At 39.5% G+C, this 19163-nt stretch overlaps 1 protein-coding gene across 1 annotated transcript in view; it reads right to left on the bottom strand.

Moving 5' to 3' along the window:
* The window catches only part of arhgef49 (Rho guanine nucleotide exchange factor 49), a 26723-nt gene extending 7560 nt beyond the window's left edge, over positions 1–19163 (bottom strand). The window contains exons 1-4 of the mRNA XM_079464146.1: positions 19029–19163; positions 9336–9470; positions 5124–6661; positions 332–503 (exon numbers count right to left, since the gene is read on the bottom strand). Of these exons, the coding sequence (XP_079320272.1) occupies positions 332–503; positions 5124–6631 (1680 nt within the window). The 5' untranslated portion in view covers positions 6632–6661; positions 9336–9470; positions 19029–19163. The remainder of the gene's footprint in view (positions 1–331; positions 504–5123; positions 6662–9335; positions 9471–19028) is intronic.

The raw sequence follows: 19163 nt of genomic DNA, 5'->3' as shown, positions 1-19163 counted from the left end.
TAGCTGCCCAGCATCTCAACAAGCTAGAAAAGGGAAGAAAACACTGAGCAGAGCATCCCAACACATCTTGACACACAGAAGGAATAAAAACCAGTTACCACCATGAAACCCGTCTCTTCTAATCTTCCCTGCGTTTCTCTCTGAACTGCGCCCCTGCATGTCTGCAGTCGTCTCTGCTGTGCAGATTCCCCTGCAACCTCAGCCTCCTATGCGCCCTGATCACACTACCGCGCACGCATGACAAATTCCCCGCTGTCTTCATTCAGAGGTGAAAATCACAGCCGAAAGCAGGTGTGTACGAGCGTGCGCGAGACACGGCAGCATTCCTTACGCATTCTGTTGGCGCTTTCCCCCCTCGTCCTGTGGGCTCCTCTCCGCAGGCCGACGTTGTCATGGCAACGTGGGCAGATTGATGGCTGGGCTGGGGAGCGGTGATGTCAGCGGCATCATTCTGCTCACGCGACAGTCGGACGAGAGTCTCGGCTGCAATTTCTGCACTGCAGCTGGGGCAGCATGGAAGAGACAGAGAACATACGCTAGTGTTAAATTGGAATTGCAATTCTTCATTCACCGTGTGTGGTGGTCAATCCCCATACCCTAGGGAAAGCAGGTCCCCCCCTCCACCCCCCAGACAAGAGGGGCTGACGGAGGACAGCAATAAGACGCATCAATTCACATTAACACCTGAACTCCTCACTGCAGGGGGCTGAATCTAAACATGCAGAATCAATCTTTTAGATTCCTTTTGTGTGCATGTAGTGGAAAAGGAGCTTATGTATCCATGCTTGACCCCACACACAGCAGCCGAGAGCGAATAACAGCACAGTCTCGCATTAGAATGTTTTGTTTACATTCCCACAGAAACCTTTCTGTTCAAGTAAATAAAAGCAGGCAGGAAATGTTCCATCAAAGACTTGACACACTAACATTCAAAGTTAGATAAATACAGATACAGGTGTGCATGCATGTTTATCAAACAATAAAAAATGGAAGGGTGTTCTGAAATAATCTGTTTGTTTTAGACACATCAACCGACTGCTATTTGATAAACGCACGTCTCCGATTGATCTGTCATATGCTCGCTCTTAATTGACTCTGCAGCATCTCTCCCATCTACTTTACTGCTTCAACAGCTCAATAGCTGATCATACTCCATTTATTACGGTCGGATATTTGCATAGATACTGTCAGAGAACACTGCTGACGGCACATGCAGAAGCACATTCAGTAGAAAGCGCAGCACAGAGACAAAGAAGCTTTGACATAAAGAAAAAAAGGCGTGTTCAATAGCTAGTGTATCAGGAAATGTGCAATTTGATTTCAGACAATAATTGTGGAATAAATGTACCTCGAAAAGCTTAAAGCTGTGGACTGAGAGGAATTCATACTCCTCTCTGAGAGATGCAATAAAAGCGTGCGTGTTTTTCACACATGAATGAAATGGTCATTGAAGTGTTTCAGATATACTGCCTGTCATTTTAACAGTGACGTGTGAAGATATGAATTACTATTTTTTCACTTGACATCATTTATTAGGATTGCATAAAGAGGCTTACTGCAGCATACTGACAGCTTAAATAGAACACTTTATAATATTATTCACATTTTTGTTATTTGCAGGCAACAAATAAAAATAACTATTAAAGTCTCATAAAAATGACCGGGAAGCCCTGAGCTACTCGGTAGTAATGAATCTCACACTTGGGGCACTACGTTACAGCTGAGATACTGAATGTTATATTTAGACTTTTAGGTTGGATTCCTGCCCTGGCGATAAATAACATAAAACATTTTTTATTTCATGTAGAAATACCCTGAACTGGTAATTGAGCTAGGAAACTCAGAAGGAAAATCTATATGGATTTATGCATGCATACAAAATGTCGAGACCACTGCCAGGGTCGGAGTATGTGCTGTTATGTTAATCAACTTCTTGTTAACTTCACATATTTCATGCATATGCAAGATTCTGGGTGTAAAACGTCTATATGTCAGATGCTGTTGGTGGATAGACACCCACACAGGAAAACACAACTGCTGCAGAATCTTAAAATTATTGCTTTGGGGAATCAATGGAGAAAGGGCTGTGCATTTAGATGACTTCAGTGAAAGGACGACTAAGACAAATAAGTTTCATGATTGATTGCTCTTTAAATATTAGGAGACAATCAAATGTAATAGTCATTAATAAATGTCACATGGTCTTTTTCATTCTAAAAAGGGTTTCATTCGTCCGATATTAACCTAGTGTTTGTGGTTAGGCTTTAATATCTAACTTAATTAGAACAGTATAGTGCAGGGAAAATCTGATGTGTCATGGACATATCTTCTCTCTAAACCCAACAGCAGTGAAACAGTGAACCGTGTTCAAACATCTTTACTCATCACACAGGAATGACATTTAATATTGTTTAAATGTATTCAATTAATTTAATAACAAGCATTTATAAACCGACTATGTCTCCCGGCTAGCCCGGGAACACCTCGGTGTCCCCCCGGAAGAGCTAGAGGAAGTGTCTAGGGTGAGGGATGTCTGGGCATCTCTGCTTAGACTGCTGCCCCCGCGACCCGGCAGCGGATAAGCGGAAGAAGATGGATGGATGGCATTTATAAACCTTTTTACACTAAAAATCCTATCTTCCAAACCTTCTTTACTTCTGGATGTTACTACTGTGTTTACTGGGATAATTCACCCAAAAAAAGAATTTAAATTCTGTCATCATTTCTGCAACACACAAAAGAAGATATTTTAAATAATGGTGGTAACTGAACAACGGTGGTACCCAATCACTTCTGTTGTATGGACATAAAACCAATGCAAGTCAATGGGTAGCACCTTTGTTTGACCACCAACCTGTATAGCTTTCTTTCTTCTGCAATACAAAAACTATATTTTTAAATGATGAAAGAATTTTACTTTTTGGGTGAACTGTCCTTAAATCAACATTTGTCTCTCCTAAAACTATATAACATCGTCAAAATAAGACCAATTACAGTATCTGAAATTCAAAATTGTGTATCATTTTGAACATAAGGCTCAAAGTGTTTAAAACGAAGTAAAAAATTGTCAAGACAAAGTATGATCATTCTCTTTCGTCATTTTTTTAAACAACTTTACTAGGTTTACCAGTTTCTTTTGCTGTGTCCCAGACATAAGAATTATGTCAATAGTGATAATAAACTCACCTAAAGGATTATTAGGAACACCATACTAATACTGTGTTTGACCCCCTTTCGTCTTCAGAACTGCCTTAATTCTACGTGGCATTGAACATTCAACAAGGTGCTGAAAGCAGTCTTTAGAAATGTTGGCCCATATTGATAGGATAGCATCTTGCAGTTGATGGAGATTTGTGGGATGCACATCCAGGACACGAAGCTCCCGTTCCACCACATCCCAAAGATGCTCTATTGGGTTGAGATCTGGTGACTGTGGGGGCCATTTTAGTACAGTGAACTCATTGTCATGTTCAAGAAACCAATTTGAAATGATTCGAGCTTTGTGACATGGTGCATTATCCTGCTAGAAGTAGCCATTAGAGGATGGGTACATTGTGGTCATAAAGGGATGGACATGGTCAGAAACAATTCTCATGTAGGCCGTGGCATTTAGACGATGCCCAATTGGCACTAATGGGCCTAAAGTGTGCCAAGAAAACATCCCCCACACCATAACACCACCACCAGCATGCACAGTGGTAACAAGGCTTGATGGATCCATGTTCTCATTCTGTTTACGTCAAATTCTGACTCTACCATCTGAATGTCTCAACAGAAATCGAGACTCATCAGACCAGGCAACATTTTGCCAGTCTTCAACTGTCCACTTTTGGTGAGCTTGTGCAAATTGTAGCCTCTTTTTCCTATTTGTAGTGGAGATGAGCGGTACGCGGTGGGGTCTTCTGCTGTTGTATCCCACCCGCCTCAAGATTGTGCGTGTTGTGGCTTCACATATGCTGCATACCTCGGTTGTAACGAGTGGATATTTCAGTCAAAGATGCTCTTCTATCAGCTTGAATCAGTCGGCCCATTCTCCTCTGACCTCTAGCATCAACAAGGCATTCCAGTAACTGAGCAGATTGTGAAATACTCAGACCGGCCCGTCTGGCACCAACAACCATGCCTCGCTCAAAATTGCTTAAATCACCTTTCTTTCCCATTCTGACATTCAGTTTGGAGTTCAGGAGATTGTCTTGACCAGGACCAAACCCCTAAATACATTGAAGCAACTGCCATGTGATTGGTTGATTAGATAATTGCTTTAATGAGAAATTTAACAGGTGTTCCTAATAATCCTTTAGGGGAGTGTATATTCACACTGTGGAGATGCTGGAATAAATCAATAGCAACTGAAAACACAGATGCAACCTGCTATGGAATCCATTTCCACACTTAACAAGCAAAACTGATCACCAAAACAAACACTCTTACAGCATTTTAACACAGCACTGTATTTTTTCCCCACTTCCATCAACAAGATGTCCATATTTTACCGAAAGCCTATTTGGAATTCAGTATGATCATAACAGTCTAACTGCCAAACATTTTTAATGTCCTGATTTTTAAATCATTCATTCACTTTACAAAAAAAAAACAGAAATGCAGGAGAAATGCTCGATAAACAACACTGTAAAACTTTGTTGTAGTTTTGCAGCAGGTTTGCCAGTAACTTACTGTAGATTCAATTAATATTTAATACTACTTTCCTATTAGTACTATTTTTCAATTACTTTAATCTAAATTAAAACAATTTGACTTTTGGGATTTAAAATGAGCAAGAAGAGAGTGGCATTAGCACAGCAACGCTGCAAAAATTGACATTATTGCAAAGCATTTTTGTCTTGTTTCCTATTAAAACTTCTTAAATATCGAAACATTTACATAACCAGAAAAGTGACCTAAGATATTTAGTCTTAGCTTATGAAAGAAAAAATATATAAACTATGTAAGTTTATGCTTAAAACAAAATTGTCAATTAAATCTACAGTAAGTTACTGGCAAACCTACTGTGAAGTTTTACAGTGTAGAATTCAGGTTATACATTTACCTCACATAATTTAAGTATTACCTAAATGCAGTTTACAGTATTAACCAAAGGCACAAAAGCTTGTTCATTCACTCACCTCTTTTTAATAAGGTCCAGGGCGGATCCCAGGAAGCCATCCTTCATTTTGTAGATTTTGGCTCCATAACTGGAAAGGTCCGTGCTGTCCAGAAGGATTGTGGGGCAGCAGCTGGAGGGTCCATCTCCATTCTCCCAGCGGACCGGGAAGGGGACAACAGCCACATCTGTGGCCCCTAGTCCTGTTGGGCCTTTATTCTCCACCCCTTTTCCTGCAGGAGCTTGAGAATGTAATGGAGAACGGGCCACTGGGCCAATACAGATGGGTCCACCTGGAACCTCAACTGTGGAAGAGGGATCAGACATCTCTCCACTGTGTACACCCGGACAATTGAAATCAGTTTTTTTGTCAAGCCTTTCATCATGCTGTCTTTCTCCTATCTGTTCTACTTCCATGCCATTAACCGCTTTATGCTTGTCATTACATCCCGCATCGCCACTCGATTGAGCGGAGCAGGGATTGTGGTTCCTGCTGCTCTGCTTTTGCCTCATTCTCTTAAACTCCTCAAATGTGGGTATGTGCAAACGACCCATAGGGGGTCTTTTTCTTTCAGGGGTTGACTGGGCAGAATTGGTACAGATGGGATCTGAGGTAAGAGCTTTACTGATGCTGCTAGACTCCGGTCTGGAGCTCAGCATGAGGTTGGGAGTGCTTCTCTGTCTACGGAGTTGCAGCCGTCGCATCGCTTCCTGCTTGATCTCCTCTGGGCTTGTGATGCGACGGGCGCAAAGTTCCTGCTCTCTACCTCTTTGTACCAAAGAGGATTGTGGCCCTGCTCGAACCGGTACATCCTGATCACATGGATAGATCGGTGTTGGTGCGTTACCAAGCACAGGTCGCAAGGGCTTGTGGGGCTCTGAGACACGTGTGCTCTGAAGCCGAAGTTTGTCTCTAAGGCCCTTTCGAGCATTTGCGTTAACACTCCAGTCCTCCACGGCGGGCAAGAGCCATTGAGGAAAGAGCGGTATGTCCTTTCTAACCACTCCTCTGCGGCTATATAATGCCAAACTTTCAGGAGTAGGCAGTACGCTATAGATCTGTGGTCCCTGAGGAGGTTCATCATACCAATGGCTGCTTGAAGTGCAGTGAAGAATGAAATCACTGTCTACGCTTCTGTACGGATACGCACCAGCGGCCCAGTGCAGGTTTTCTAAGCTGCGGTAGAGCCGGGTCCCACCCGCGTTCACACATCTCTGCGGGTGATGCATCGTTCCGTAGCCAGACCGAGCGCCAGGCTGTTTTAGGGGATACATGCTGCTGGTGGAGCAGTAGAGTCCCAGATTGCTGAGCAGGCCATTGTTGTTATCATAGCTGGAAGGATAGTGGCCCAGCGCTACGTCATGGGCAGGGAAGGGGGACACGGCATGATGAGGGAAAGCAGAAAGCGGGGAGCTGAGGACGGACAGGTCTCCGGACAAGTCCATGCTACAGCCTGTGGGAGATCCTGCTGGGGAGTACTCACATCGTGGGGCTTTCACATCAGGCATGGCCACAGCAGGAGCCACCATGTTTCAAAGAGGAGCACAGGGAACACCACCCTGCAGACACCAGAAAGCACAGTCAGAGCGTTAAATATCTAACCACTAAATACAAAAGATAACTTCAACAAAACAAGCAATTATATACTGTAGGGTTATTTAAGGTTTCAGAAAGACATCAGCGATATTTTCACGTTTTTAGCTAGATATTGAAGACTTGTGAAGTTGTTGATAATGCTATTTATCGCGATGAGTTACACAATATTGTTACTGTGTAATATTGTTAATTAAAGTACTGTGAATAATTCTAAATGACATTACACCATATTTTTTATACATTTCTCAGAAATCACAGAAGCGTCTTGTTAAGTCAGTCTAGATTCAGAATAATGTAATGCAACCCTTGCCTGTGGAGAGCAAAGGTTTCATTTGAAGTATTCTCGCGTATTTTTTGATGCTATCAATGCATATAAAAGCGTTGCTAGCGATGACAGCAATATATCAGGCTTGAGAATAATACAGCGATAAAAAAATGTATCGCAATAAAAGTCCTGACAATTATTGCTGTGTGAAAACGTACCTGAATCACATTTCTCCGTTTTTTGGACCTGATGTATATTTCTCACATGCTCGGTATTATTAATTTTGCCCATAGCTGTGATCTTGCTGAATGGCTGGACACTTATCTAAATCTATTAAATGACCAGAGACAAAACCACAGTTCAGTAACTCAGAGATGTATAGCTGGCTAACCACTGCAGTGGGTAATTACAATTCTCATGATTGTATAATCTAATTTATATTCTAAAAACGTCTCATTCTTTTGTATGAATCAAATGCCATTAAAAAAGGAAAATGAGAAGGGACAGTAATAAAGAGAGACACAACACTCGCCCGGGGCTCCTATTCCACTAATCAGATGAGAACTGTGGATCAGCGAGAATGGTTTTTCTTACAGTAAGTAGTACAAACTGCCTGGCTTTGGGCCATATTAAAATCCACCCCAACCTTAAACAGATATCAGGGTCAAGCCAGGAGTTTTCAAAGAGCATGTCAGAAATTTTCATAGGTTCAGATTTATTTAGATAACTATTCATCTACATCCCATTACCTGTCGGAGAACAATAATAATCATGGTTAAATTTGCTCAAGGAAAGAGTAAGGTGAGAAAACTTGTGGAAGAAAAGTGGGGGTAGTCTACGGTAGCACACATTGGTGTTCAATTAACATTTGGTTTAATTAAACCGGCATTATTGAAACACTACAAATATTATCAGGTTAATTTCAACGCTCTGTTTGCGAGATAAGGGAAACGTAAAGCCCTTTTTGTTTTACAGTGGGAAGGATTTATCTTGGTGGGCGAGCAGACTCACCGACACTATAGTGCTGTCAGTGTTTGTTCTCGCCTGTGCTTCTAAACTGCTGATGCGCCAGTAAACAGTCAATTAGCATAAGGAGCTTGTATAATGAGCATGTGGCTCTGGATCAGTTTGCGCCCGGCTCAATATGCCCTCTCTGTATGTGACAGACAGACACATTCACGCTCTCCTGTTTGAGATGAATTAATATGGAGTTGTGAAAGCACGAGCAGACGGTCTCTCGCAGAGATGCAGGACTGATTCATAAGAACTCTGTGTGGACTCTGAACACAGGGGATTCTACAGCACACCTACATATATCTCAGAGGATATGTTTGGAAGACTTAAAAATATACTGAAAAATATAAACATCATCATTTTTTTTAACTCACGACAATCAAAATCTGTATGACTCTTCTGTGGAAGACAAAGAAGATATTTTGAGAAATGTTTGAGAAGTGGTTTTATGTCCATACAAAGGAAGTCAGTGTGGTCCGATGTTGTTTGGTTACAAACATTCTTTCAAATATATTTTCTGTGTTCTGCAGAAGAAAGTCATTTAGGTTTTGAATGACATAAGGGTAAGGTAAGTCAAGTGCAACAATGTTGCATTGTTTCAAAGCAGCTTTACATGAAAAAGAAAACAAAGAAGAGGAAAAATTGAGAAACGAGTACAAATAGAGAGGACCATCCTGATAAAAAACAATGTTAATGGCAAATCAAGCAATCCAACACGCAGCGTTGGCAAGGGACCAATACTCCAATGATGAATAAATGGACAAAAAACCTTTTGAGAAACCAGTCTCAGCCGGGAGTTCCAGTTCTCCTCTTACACATTACAGCTGCAGTAAATGTTTAAGATTAACTGGGAGAGCCTAGCAGTAGTAATTAATTGTGTGAGTAAATAAAGGAAATTATTAGGAGATATTGTTCAGATGGTGGAAAAAAAGCTTTTATCCAAAGTGACTTAAAAATGACAGAACCTTAAACAATAACTTTAAAAACATTTTTTAAATATGTTTAAATAGTTTGACAGTTTTTATGTTTGACATCCCCATTTATAGTCCAAAAGAGAAAAATATTACATTACCAGGGTTTTTGATTTTTCCTATTTAATTAAAAATTAAATTGCATTTCATATTGCAGTAACTTAAAACAGCACCTGTGGCAACATTCAATGTACAGTCCATTTACATTTTGTCTTGATTATGTAAGCTGATGAGGTCAGTTGCAGGATTGTACTGTTCACTATACTGTGTGTTTATTTGTACAGTTAGGTTATCCAGGTATCTGGAGTCTGTTCTAACTGATTGAGTTAATTTGAGAAACTCTTAGCGATATGTCAGTCATAACGCTTTTTAGTTACACAAACTTACCCCATTTTAATCAACGTTGTATACTGTAGTCATCTATACTCCTTGCTTTAGGTTCCCATTCACAGGCTGTAAGTTTCTTCAGAGGTAGACACACTATCCAAAATGCCAGACTGGTGAGGCCCCGGGCACTGCCAACTACAAAACACACATAAGGGAAAGAAATCAATACAAGCTTCCAAATATAATATTTCTGGAATGACCATCAAAATTTAAATCTTGTCTTTAAGAAAAGCGTTTGATTTGCATTGAGGTAATTTTGTTGATGACACAGACTCTCTGAATAAAACAGATGCCTTACATCATTGGCGTTTCCCTTTACACATAAACAAAGCATGCCTAGAGACAATCAACATGGCAAACAAACATGTAATTACTCTGATTTCCCTAGACAAAAGCCAGTATTACACTGCTAAGTTGTTCCTGCCAAATAGAAAAAAGGATCTAAGCTAAGGGTCCAAACTTCACAAAGATAAAACGATAACATAGACTGATGTTTATCCGAAATGAATGAAATTACAGTTGGGTCTGAAAGTGACCATGGGTTTCAAAGCTCTCAAACAGCCTGCAGCAAACTCCTGTCAATCTTCAGGTACGGAGAAATACTCCAGAGCATGCACACAGATACATTTCAAGCTCATGTGAATCAAGGCTCCACCATTCAAGGCCTTACATTTTATCTCCTCTCACCTTGGTATCAGCCACAGACCTTCTAGACATTCTTCAAGTTGTGATAATAGCATTTCAGTGAATTCTGTTTCAACGACTCATCATTACTCAGAGAGACACTGCTCTACTCCTGCCAACTGCGAATCGCATGAGCGGATCAAAGTGACAAAAGTCTGACGACTCTCCTGTGCCGTCCCGGTGGGTAATGAGACCGTTATAGGCCCTTTTTTTAGTTAACTTTAATGTTATACAGGCCTAATGAAGGTTACTGCACGTACACAAGCGCAAACACTTGCATGTTTTGTTTATATATACAAAATAATTTGTATAATGTATCATAACCTCTTCTAACCCTACCCATAAACCTAACCAATCACAGAAAAAAAACACGATTTAGTAGGACACAGGACGTTTACGATGCAATACGCGCCATAACACATTGTGAGCATTTGTCCTCATAAACCAAACATACCCGTTCAAGCACACACATTTACTCCCAGCTGTATTTAAACGTACTACCAAAGATATTAATATTAACAAGATGCGTCACTTCCGTTGAAATGAACGGGGAGGAACTCAACGCTCAAAATGGCCGCCTGACTGAAGCTTTAAGCGCAATTTGATGATAGGAAAACAAATGTTATGGGACAATTTGCATAGTTTTAAAATGTTGTTTTAAATATGTAGTTAATCAGGTTTTTAGAAAGTGTTTGTAGAAACATCAGTATTCCCATCATATCTTGTTAGAATTATGTAATTACCACCCTGTTGCAAAGATGGCCGCCGAGTGGCACAACTTCCCTTAACAGACTTTGATGATACAGCCTAACCCTACACACACTAACCCTAAAAGAAAACCTTATGAAGTCCTGGTATTTCTGGGAATCATGTAAAGAAGTGATAACATCATAATCACCTCAACTTCTCACCTCCACAATCCCTGAAGCACAACAATAGGAGAAGAAAGATGTGTAGTGTATTCTCAGGTGTTGCTTACATATCCCATACCTGCAGATGTGGAGTTATTATTTTGTTGCCCCTGTAGGCAAGGTTACATATTGATCTCTGAAAGCTATTCAGAGCCTCAAAGGCCAGATATTGATTGTATCTGCAGTTTGTTAGATTGCACAGTGGGGGGTTTCTAGGTTTAGGAAGCAGAAAATAATGCCGTGCCGATTCACGGTATTATTCTGCAGGATGAAAAGTGACCCTGTGGTTATCTACAGTATGCAATTTATATGAGCCTCGCAACGGTTCGTGTAACACAACAGGATGCAATTTTTATAGAGACATTTCCAAGAGACAGATATATCATTTCCTCCATTCAAAACATCACCCATCTCTATCACATGTAAGGGCTCTATTATGAACATCACCCATCTCTATCCCTCAACAGATAATATATTCACAAAAATATAAAAATTTATAATTTACACGCTTGTGACTGTGTCGTGATGAAACGAGCATTCGACAACTATCACAAGACACACAAGAACCAAAGTTGTATACATGGAGCTTACCATACATGAGCATGCCACCATATTTGAACTTAAAGTACAATTACAGGATGTAAGCTCAGATATACAACGTAACAATCATTTTTTTTGTTTTTCCACTCACAAACGTATCATTTCATTTCAGATGACTCCTCAATGACAATGCAAATGTGTGGATATTATTTATTAAAACTCAAATTGAGTTAACACTTCACTATAAGGTTGTATGTGGTAATTATTATTATATATTAGTAAATGCATTCGCTTGCATGTTTTTACTTACTTACTTTACTTACTTACTATTATTGAACAACATCGTTTTCAACATTTATTAATATTTTATTATTTATTTAGCGTTGTTAATGTTAGTTAAGGACAGTACATGTGTTCATGTTAGTACATGGTGCATAAACTAATGTTAACAGATACAACTTTTGATTTAAAAAAGGTATTAGTAAATGCAGACCAATAAATGCCATAGAAATTTTTTTCATTGTTAGTTTATGTTATCTAAAGCATTAAAGGCCCTCTCTGTGAAATTTAGCAGCATCTAGCTGTGAGGTTGCGAATTGCAACCAACGGATCAGTACACCATTCACACCTCCCTTTTCAAATCTCTACGGTTGCTGATACAGGACAAAGATGTTGTCAAGTTTTCACTTTTTTGCTGTAGGAGATAACGTATTTACGAAACATGCTCCGTAAAGCAGTATGTGCGTTTAGAGCTACTGTAGATACAACATGGTGAATTCCATGTAAAGGGACCCGCAGTGCAAGTAGATAGAAATGGTTAATTCAAAGGTAAGAAAAACATAACGCGTCATTATGTACAGTAAGGTCTTTATACACATGTGAAGACATGTTATGTATATTATATTACATTTCTGTCAATAGATCCTCATAGACATTGCATTTAACAAATACAAACGTCCTGTAGTGTTACTGAAGTCATTTACACTGGCATGAGGGTAAGTCATTTATAAGATTTTTTTTGTTGAACTATTCCTTTAAGGTTTCAATTTAATAAGGGTGGCCTACTGTACATTGTAAATATGGGGTAATAAGTGGCAGGAATAAGTAGTCTTTCTCGGATAAGTACCTGTTTGCGATTTTTCCTAATACCCATAATTTTGGATCTGATCCTAAAAAAGCTTTTAGACCGGAATGCTCTCAAAGGTCCAGCCAATTATTGATCAGTGGCCGCTTATGTTGAATATGTTGCAGTAAGGAGACGTTCTATTTTACGGTTACATTATCTGTATTAGATCTCTGCTGTAAAGGCCAGCAAAAGTATTGTAAATCAGTCTGGCAGATTGTGATACTTTGTGCAGTTGCTGTTGTATCAAAATCCAAAGAAGCACCAATTCATCAGTCAAACAGCACAAAGAATCTTTTCAATGTATAGCCTGAATGATCCTTCAAACTCCGATACACGTCACTTGGGCGAGTGATGTAGTTACAGTGAGAGCGAGTGCTGTATAATCAGATGCAGAGCTCTAGCTGAACTCTAGAGAGTTTCTCTATAAGCTGTCTGCACAGCATCACGCTCACCGGACAACAGTAGTCCAGCTGGGATACGCTGCCTACTATATCTGCAACATTTTAGACAAACTGGGAAACAGAAGTTGGTCACGTGGGTGCTTACTAATTACATGAATCCTGATATTCAGGCTGAATAGAGGTCGTACCGTGCACCAAGCTGATGAAAAACATGACATAAACTGTAGAGGGTGTGTCTTCCTGTACCTCAAGATTGTTATGTGAATATTTTATGTTTCGGCGGAGTTCATGAATAATGCATACGGTAGATTAGGTGAGAGAACCGTTGTTAGCTCCGGTTTTTCCATAAACATACTAGTCTACCTATATTCTTAGGCGAGCGAGACTGTCCTTTTATAAAGGTGAATAGAGGCATGATACCCAAGCGATTGGTACATATTATTACTATGCATATTTTCTCACCCTTTAGTCATTTCACACCTGCATGACTTTCTTTCTCCTGCAGAACACATAGAAGATATTTTGAAGAATGTTGGTAGCCAAACAACACTGAGCCCCCTATAAACTTCCGTTGTGAGGACACGTTAAATCATTTCTCAAAATCTCTTCTGTGTTCCACAGAAGATCATACAACAACACGGTGGATAACTGATAACAGGTTTTTTTACTATACCTTTAATACTGTGTTGATGCTGCTGGGAATGGTTATATATGTGGCCTGGTTACAAAGTGGTCTCAAATAACTGGCACAGACACTCTCGTGACATTCTAGCCAGCAACAATAGATTGTGCATAGGCAGTTTACTGAGCTTGCATTCCCAAGAGACACACGTCAATATGGAAATGAATCAATGGCCGCCGGTCCTCTTGTTGGTGGATGTGTTTAATTAATGCCCGAGCAGCCACACGCAATATCATTAGTGCACAACTTCACGCAGAAAATTGGAATATGATATAAATAACATGTAATTTCATGACCATTGCAACCCTGTTAATTAGTATATTTGCTATAATACCTCATAATCAAATAAGCTATTGACCCGGGAAACTATAAAGCCAGACTCAAATGCTGACCATTATGCCGAATAATATGTGTCGTTCAGACAAATATCTTTATTTAATACCGCAGGTAACTGCTTACATAATGCATTGCCGGGTTATAATATCTTCCATGAAATGAATCGGAATTGAAGCCCGGTGTGATGTAACCGGGTCATTAGCTGATTCGTGCTATGAGAAGCAAGGGGAAATGAACCAAGATGATAATGACTCTGCAGACTGATGAATCAATACACAACAGCTCACCAGAAGCCTTTTTCCTCTCTCACTGGATTAGATAAGTCACATGAACACGATACCACTGAAAGACAAAGCCACTCAAAGAGCGAGTACCATGCATACTGTCACAAGGTATACTGTATGTGTCAGGGACATAGACATAAATGAATAATCATGTACTGCTGCAAAAATCATCCAAATTTGTCAAATAAATGATGTCTACATAAGAGTGACTGACATTGTTTCTGAAAATGACAAAGAAATATTTTATGCATTATATTATGCATTCTGTTCAAGTGCCATAGTTTATGGACAGTGTTTTTGTACACAAATAGCACATGTACGTCCAAGACATCTGCTAAAGATCTGGAAAAGATCTGCTGTGTAAAACATCTAATAAACGTCTTAGAAAAGGCAATTTTACATACATTCGAAATCTTAAACTATCTGTATGACATCTGACAGGAGTCTGTAAATGCAATTATTAAATATACGTCTCCCAGATGTATGTGTGCTATGAGAATATTAATTGTATTTTTTTATTGATATTAATACCACGGTACCACGAGTTTAACTAAAGCCAAAAATGATCAAGCATCTATCAGTTATATTTCCATTACCAATACGTTATTACATTATTTCATAATAAAAGTTGTGCAATATTTATAAAATAACTTTCTCTCTAGTATTATTTACAATAGTCCTAAAATAAAAGATGTTAAACTCATTTAACCTCTTCTATTAAAATCTATTTTTTGTCATTTTTAACATATTTAGCAGGTTGAATTACAGCAGTGGTTTTCTATAATATGTCATTTGTGGGCATTTCTCCTAAGGACTCCTCACTGTGTCTGTTTGTTCTTTCATTGGCTGGATAATGACACCAACAGCTCAGGCAACTCTAACAATAACAAAAACAACCTGCAGACCTGCGCTGGATTACAGTCATTTCACACTTATCAGCCTCCAGAGAGAGACAACAATCTGGTGTGAAATAAAGCGAGGATAACAGAGAAAACTGTACCAAGGACAGCAAAACACGTGAAAGGACAGGAGAGAGTGATTGATAGGTGAGAGCAGGAAGCCTGATATAGAGGCGAGGGCTGAGAGGTAGAGCGGGGAGAGAAAACATGAGTGGGTGAGTGGGAAAACAGACAGAGGAGAAGAGACAATCCCAGGAGCTCTAGTGATAAACAACAGTTCTTGTAATGAGGTAGGATTGCTGTACAACATAGATGAATTCATAGAGAGAGAGAGAGAGAGAGAGAGAGAGAGAGAGATGGACTACATGGCAATGTGTTTCTATCATGGAATTACAGATATATCTTAATCGACCATCAGGTTTGGACCTGACTATCCTGGAGCAAACCACTTAGCCGTCAAGGAGTCTAATGAGAAATGTCCTGGGGTCTGGTGATGAAACCACACCTTAAGGCAACGGTTTATGTGCTTGATGAAAGCGCCCAAACATTACCACTTCTAAACCAGTATAAACACAAAACAGATTTTATAGTTTGATATTTCGAGGCTCGATAAACACTGTAAAATGCTGGCTTATTTAAAAAAAGACAAACCCAACTGTTGCGTTGAAAAATTAAAATTCCTGTGAAGCGATCGTTTTAACTGGTGTATTTTAACGCATTTCCGAGTGAAATAGAATTTTGAATGAGAAAAAATTGTGGGTGTGGTTTTTGCCTGTCTCAGCGATTTGATTGGATGTATAAAAAAGCCGTTGCATTTTGAAATGGATTTAGCAGCAGATAAACAGTTGAAGGGGAGGAGTTAACGGATGCTCCGCCCAAGCTATCTAACATACGTCATCCAAGAAGGATAGTAATAACAGGAATGAAGTGCATTTTCAGATTTAAACTAAAGATTATGAGGGGAAACGAAGAGACAGACCCACATTGATAATCTATTGCAATATTTCCTGAAAAAATAGGCATTGTCATTTTTTATTTCACTGGGACATTAACCTATGCGGAGTTGTTTCAACAGAAAACTCAGGGCTTTTTTATCCTATTGTTAAATCAAAAATAATTATTTTCCGGGTTAATTTAACGCAACTGTGGGGTAAACAATCCCTAAGTCTAATAAAGCAAAAGAGAACACCTCAACCACAAAACCATTTCACATTACACAATGCTGAACAATAAATTCTGTAAAACATCATAATGAGTGTGTATCTCATGTAGCCCTGTAACTGGTAGAGTATTCCACTAGCAACGTCAAGGTCAGCGGTTTAATCCACATGGAATGCATGTGCGATAGTTCAACCAAAAATATAAATTCTGTTATTCATTCTCATTTTGTTCAAAAACTGTATATGACTCTTATGTCTGGAACACAAAAGAAGATATTTAGAAAAATGTCTCAGCGGTTTTGTGTCCGTACAATGGAAGTAACTGGGGGCTAATGTTGTTTGTTTACTTCAAAATATCTTCTTTTGTGTTTTGCATTAAAAAGAAAGTCATACAGGTTTGAAATAACAGAAAAGTGAGTTAATGATGAAAGATTTATAAATGTTGAACTATTCCTTTATAAAGTGCATAGCTTGAATCATTTGCTTTGAATAAAGGCATTTGCCAAATACATGCACATGGACTATGGCATTACATAGATAATAAACAGAATCATACATTACTCTCAGCAGACTTGTGCTTTCCGATGACCTCAGGAGCTGCCTGCAGAAGTCACATTTCAACGGCTCCATGTGAGCCCTAATAACTATCCATTGGGACAACATCATAAGAGCCACACAGCCCTATCCTAAGGGGCACTCCCACACACACATCATCTCCTTTGTTGCTCCTCATGAATGAAAAAGGGATCAAAGCAGCGGATCTCTTCGTGAAGGTGCCCCGATCGCCGTCAGAAACGGTTGGCCAGTAATGGGCTTTCCAAAGGGGGTGATGAGGTGAGAGCAGAGGAGGACAAACAGGGGGGAGAAAGGGGGATTATGAATAAGAAGTGCGGGGGGGCCTGCAATTTATCAGCTGTCTTCTCTGCTTACTGTATGGTGTACCTTTCACCGGAAAACATAAAAGTGATTCAACTGGGTAAAATGAACGCTGGACATAATCATCTTCATTTCAAAGTGGATCTGTTTCAATACTGAAATACTACAAATGCGGCAACAGGATGCACTTAAACACAGAGATTACTAAATATTTCATTCAGAAAACTCAAACAAGGATAAAATGATGCTGTAAGGAAAGGGGTTTCTGTTAATGAATGAAGAATTAGAAATACATTAATAAAAAAAGCTTTGAAAAGCTTAGTGATGCCTTGACTATAACATACAAATTAAACCATAATGCCTTATAACCTTATGTCACACATTTGTGTTTTGATTCATCTCAACAGGAGTTGTGGGTTTTTGCTATTCACGGATGCTTTTCAATGTAATTATTCCAAACATTAATCATGCATGAAAAATGGCAGCTCAATGCCAATGCCCCACATACTTCACAAACCCCACATGTCTCCTCCAACCGATAACAAAACCAAACTCTGGTGGTCCGCACACCAGACTCATTTTGCGATTGGCATTCTGAGTTGAACTACTTTATAGCAAATGTAACACTTGCCTCAGTGTTTCTAAGTATTACAATGGATGATTTTACAAATGTCTGCAATTCTAAGATATACATATATCCACAAATCATTATCAGTCCGGTTATAAATGGAAATTCATCTAACAGGACCAGACAAATGATCTAAAGGGATTCATTTTAAAATCATACGCGTACTTGCAAAATATGCCCTTTTAAAGCGTAATCTTTGAGATCAACAGATGCCCACCTGACATTTCAGCTATCCAGTTCCTTGGAAAGCGGTGCGATGAGGCTTTGCAAAGCAGCAAGTGTCACTTCAATTTATTTTCCAATTTCCTGTATGCTGAGATGCTCTCTCTCCATCTATTCTTCCTCTCTGCTATCTGACTGGATGAAATATTGAGATCTTTTTGCCTAAAGGGGAAAGTGGCCCATTCGTACCATGTGCGACAGACACGCAACGGTATTCAGCATCCTAGCTTGGCTTCATATAAGACGAGCATGTGCCCACCCAAATGTGCAATAAATCAATATAGCATTTCATTAGAGCAGGCGGCTGCATCTCAAGCGAGCCAGTGCCATGTGTATTGTTGGGGTGGTGAACCGGGAGAGGCAAAAAACTAGAATGCCGGTGTTGTCACAGCAAAACAGGCTGACCCCTCACCTCCCATTGTCACGATGACATATCAGGGGGGTCACTGGGCATGGCAACTCCATACAACAACAGAAAGATCGTGTGACGGTACGGCAAGTACAGATAATTTCAGCTCGCTCTATCTTACTCTCTCTCCCTCCCCATAGAGCACACGATCTATCCACCGTCCGGTATCATGAGAAGTATGCAAATTACATTCACGCTGTTCAGTTCAGCAAGTCTATTGAGCAAATTACTGTTTGAACAAAAATGTCTCTTTCAGTTTAAGTGGCGTTATACTAAAAAATCATGAAAAAGCAACGAAGAGGTAAATCACACACTTAAAACATTATTCAAAATAAAAATAAAATTAAGCCAAATGGATAGACACTGGATGACAGCCGTCATAAAAATGCATTCCTATATAAATCATCAACAAGTCAACAAGAACAAAATCATTTTCAAAAGCACAAAGCAATGGTAAAATGATTATTCTATATATACAAGTCCAAATATTTTTTTCCAAGCCATAATTCATCATTTCCATCTAAAGTTCTCATACCTCTTTCTGATGCAGTAAAGACAGGTAATAGACTAGAGGAAGAACCATGTCAGCAGTGTGCACGCAGAGGTCTATTCCGCTCTGATGTGATAGCAGCGTGTGAGCTCCTTTAGCTCTCTCAGCTATTGTTACAGC

This window comes from Barbatula barbatula (genome assembly GCF_947034865.1).
Source record: "Barbatula barbatula genome assembly, chromosome: 9".
NCBI classification, from domain to species: domain Eukaryota; kingdom Metazoa; phylum Chordata; class Actinopteri; order Cypriniformes; family Nemacheilidae; genus Barbatula; species Barbatula barbatula.
The sequence above is the reverse complement of the archived record's forward strand: the minus strand, read 5'-3'. Positions and strand labels throughout refer to the sequence as shown.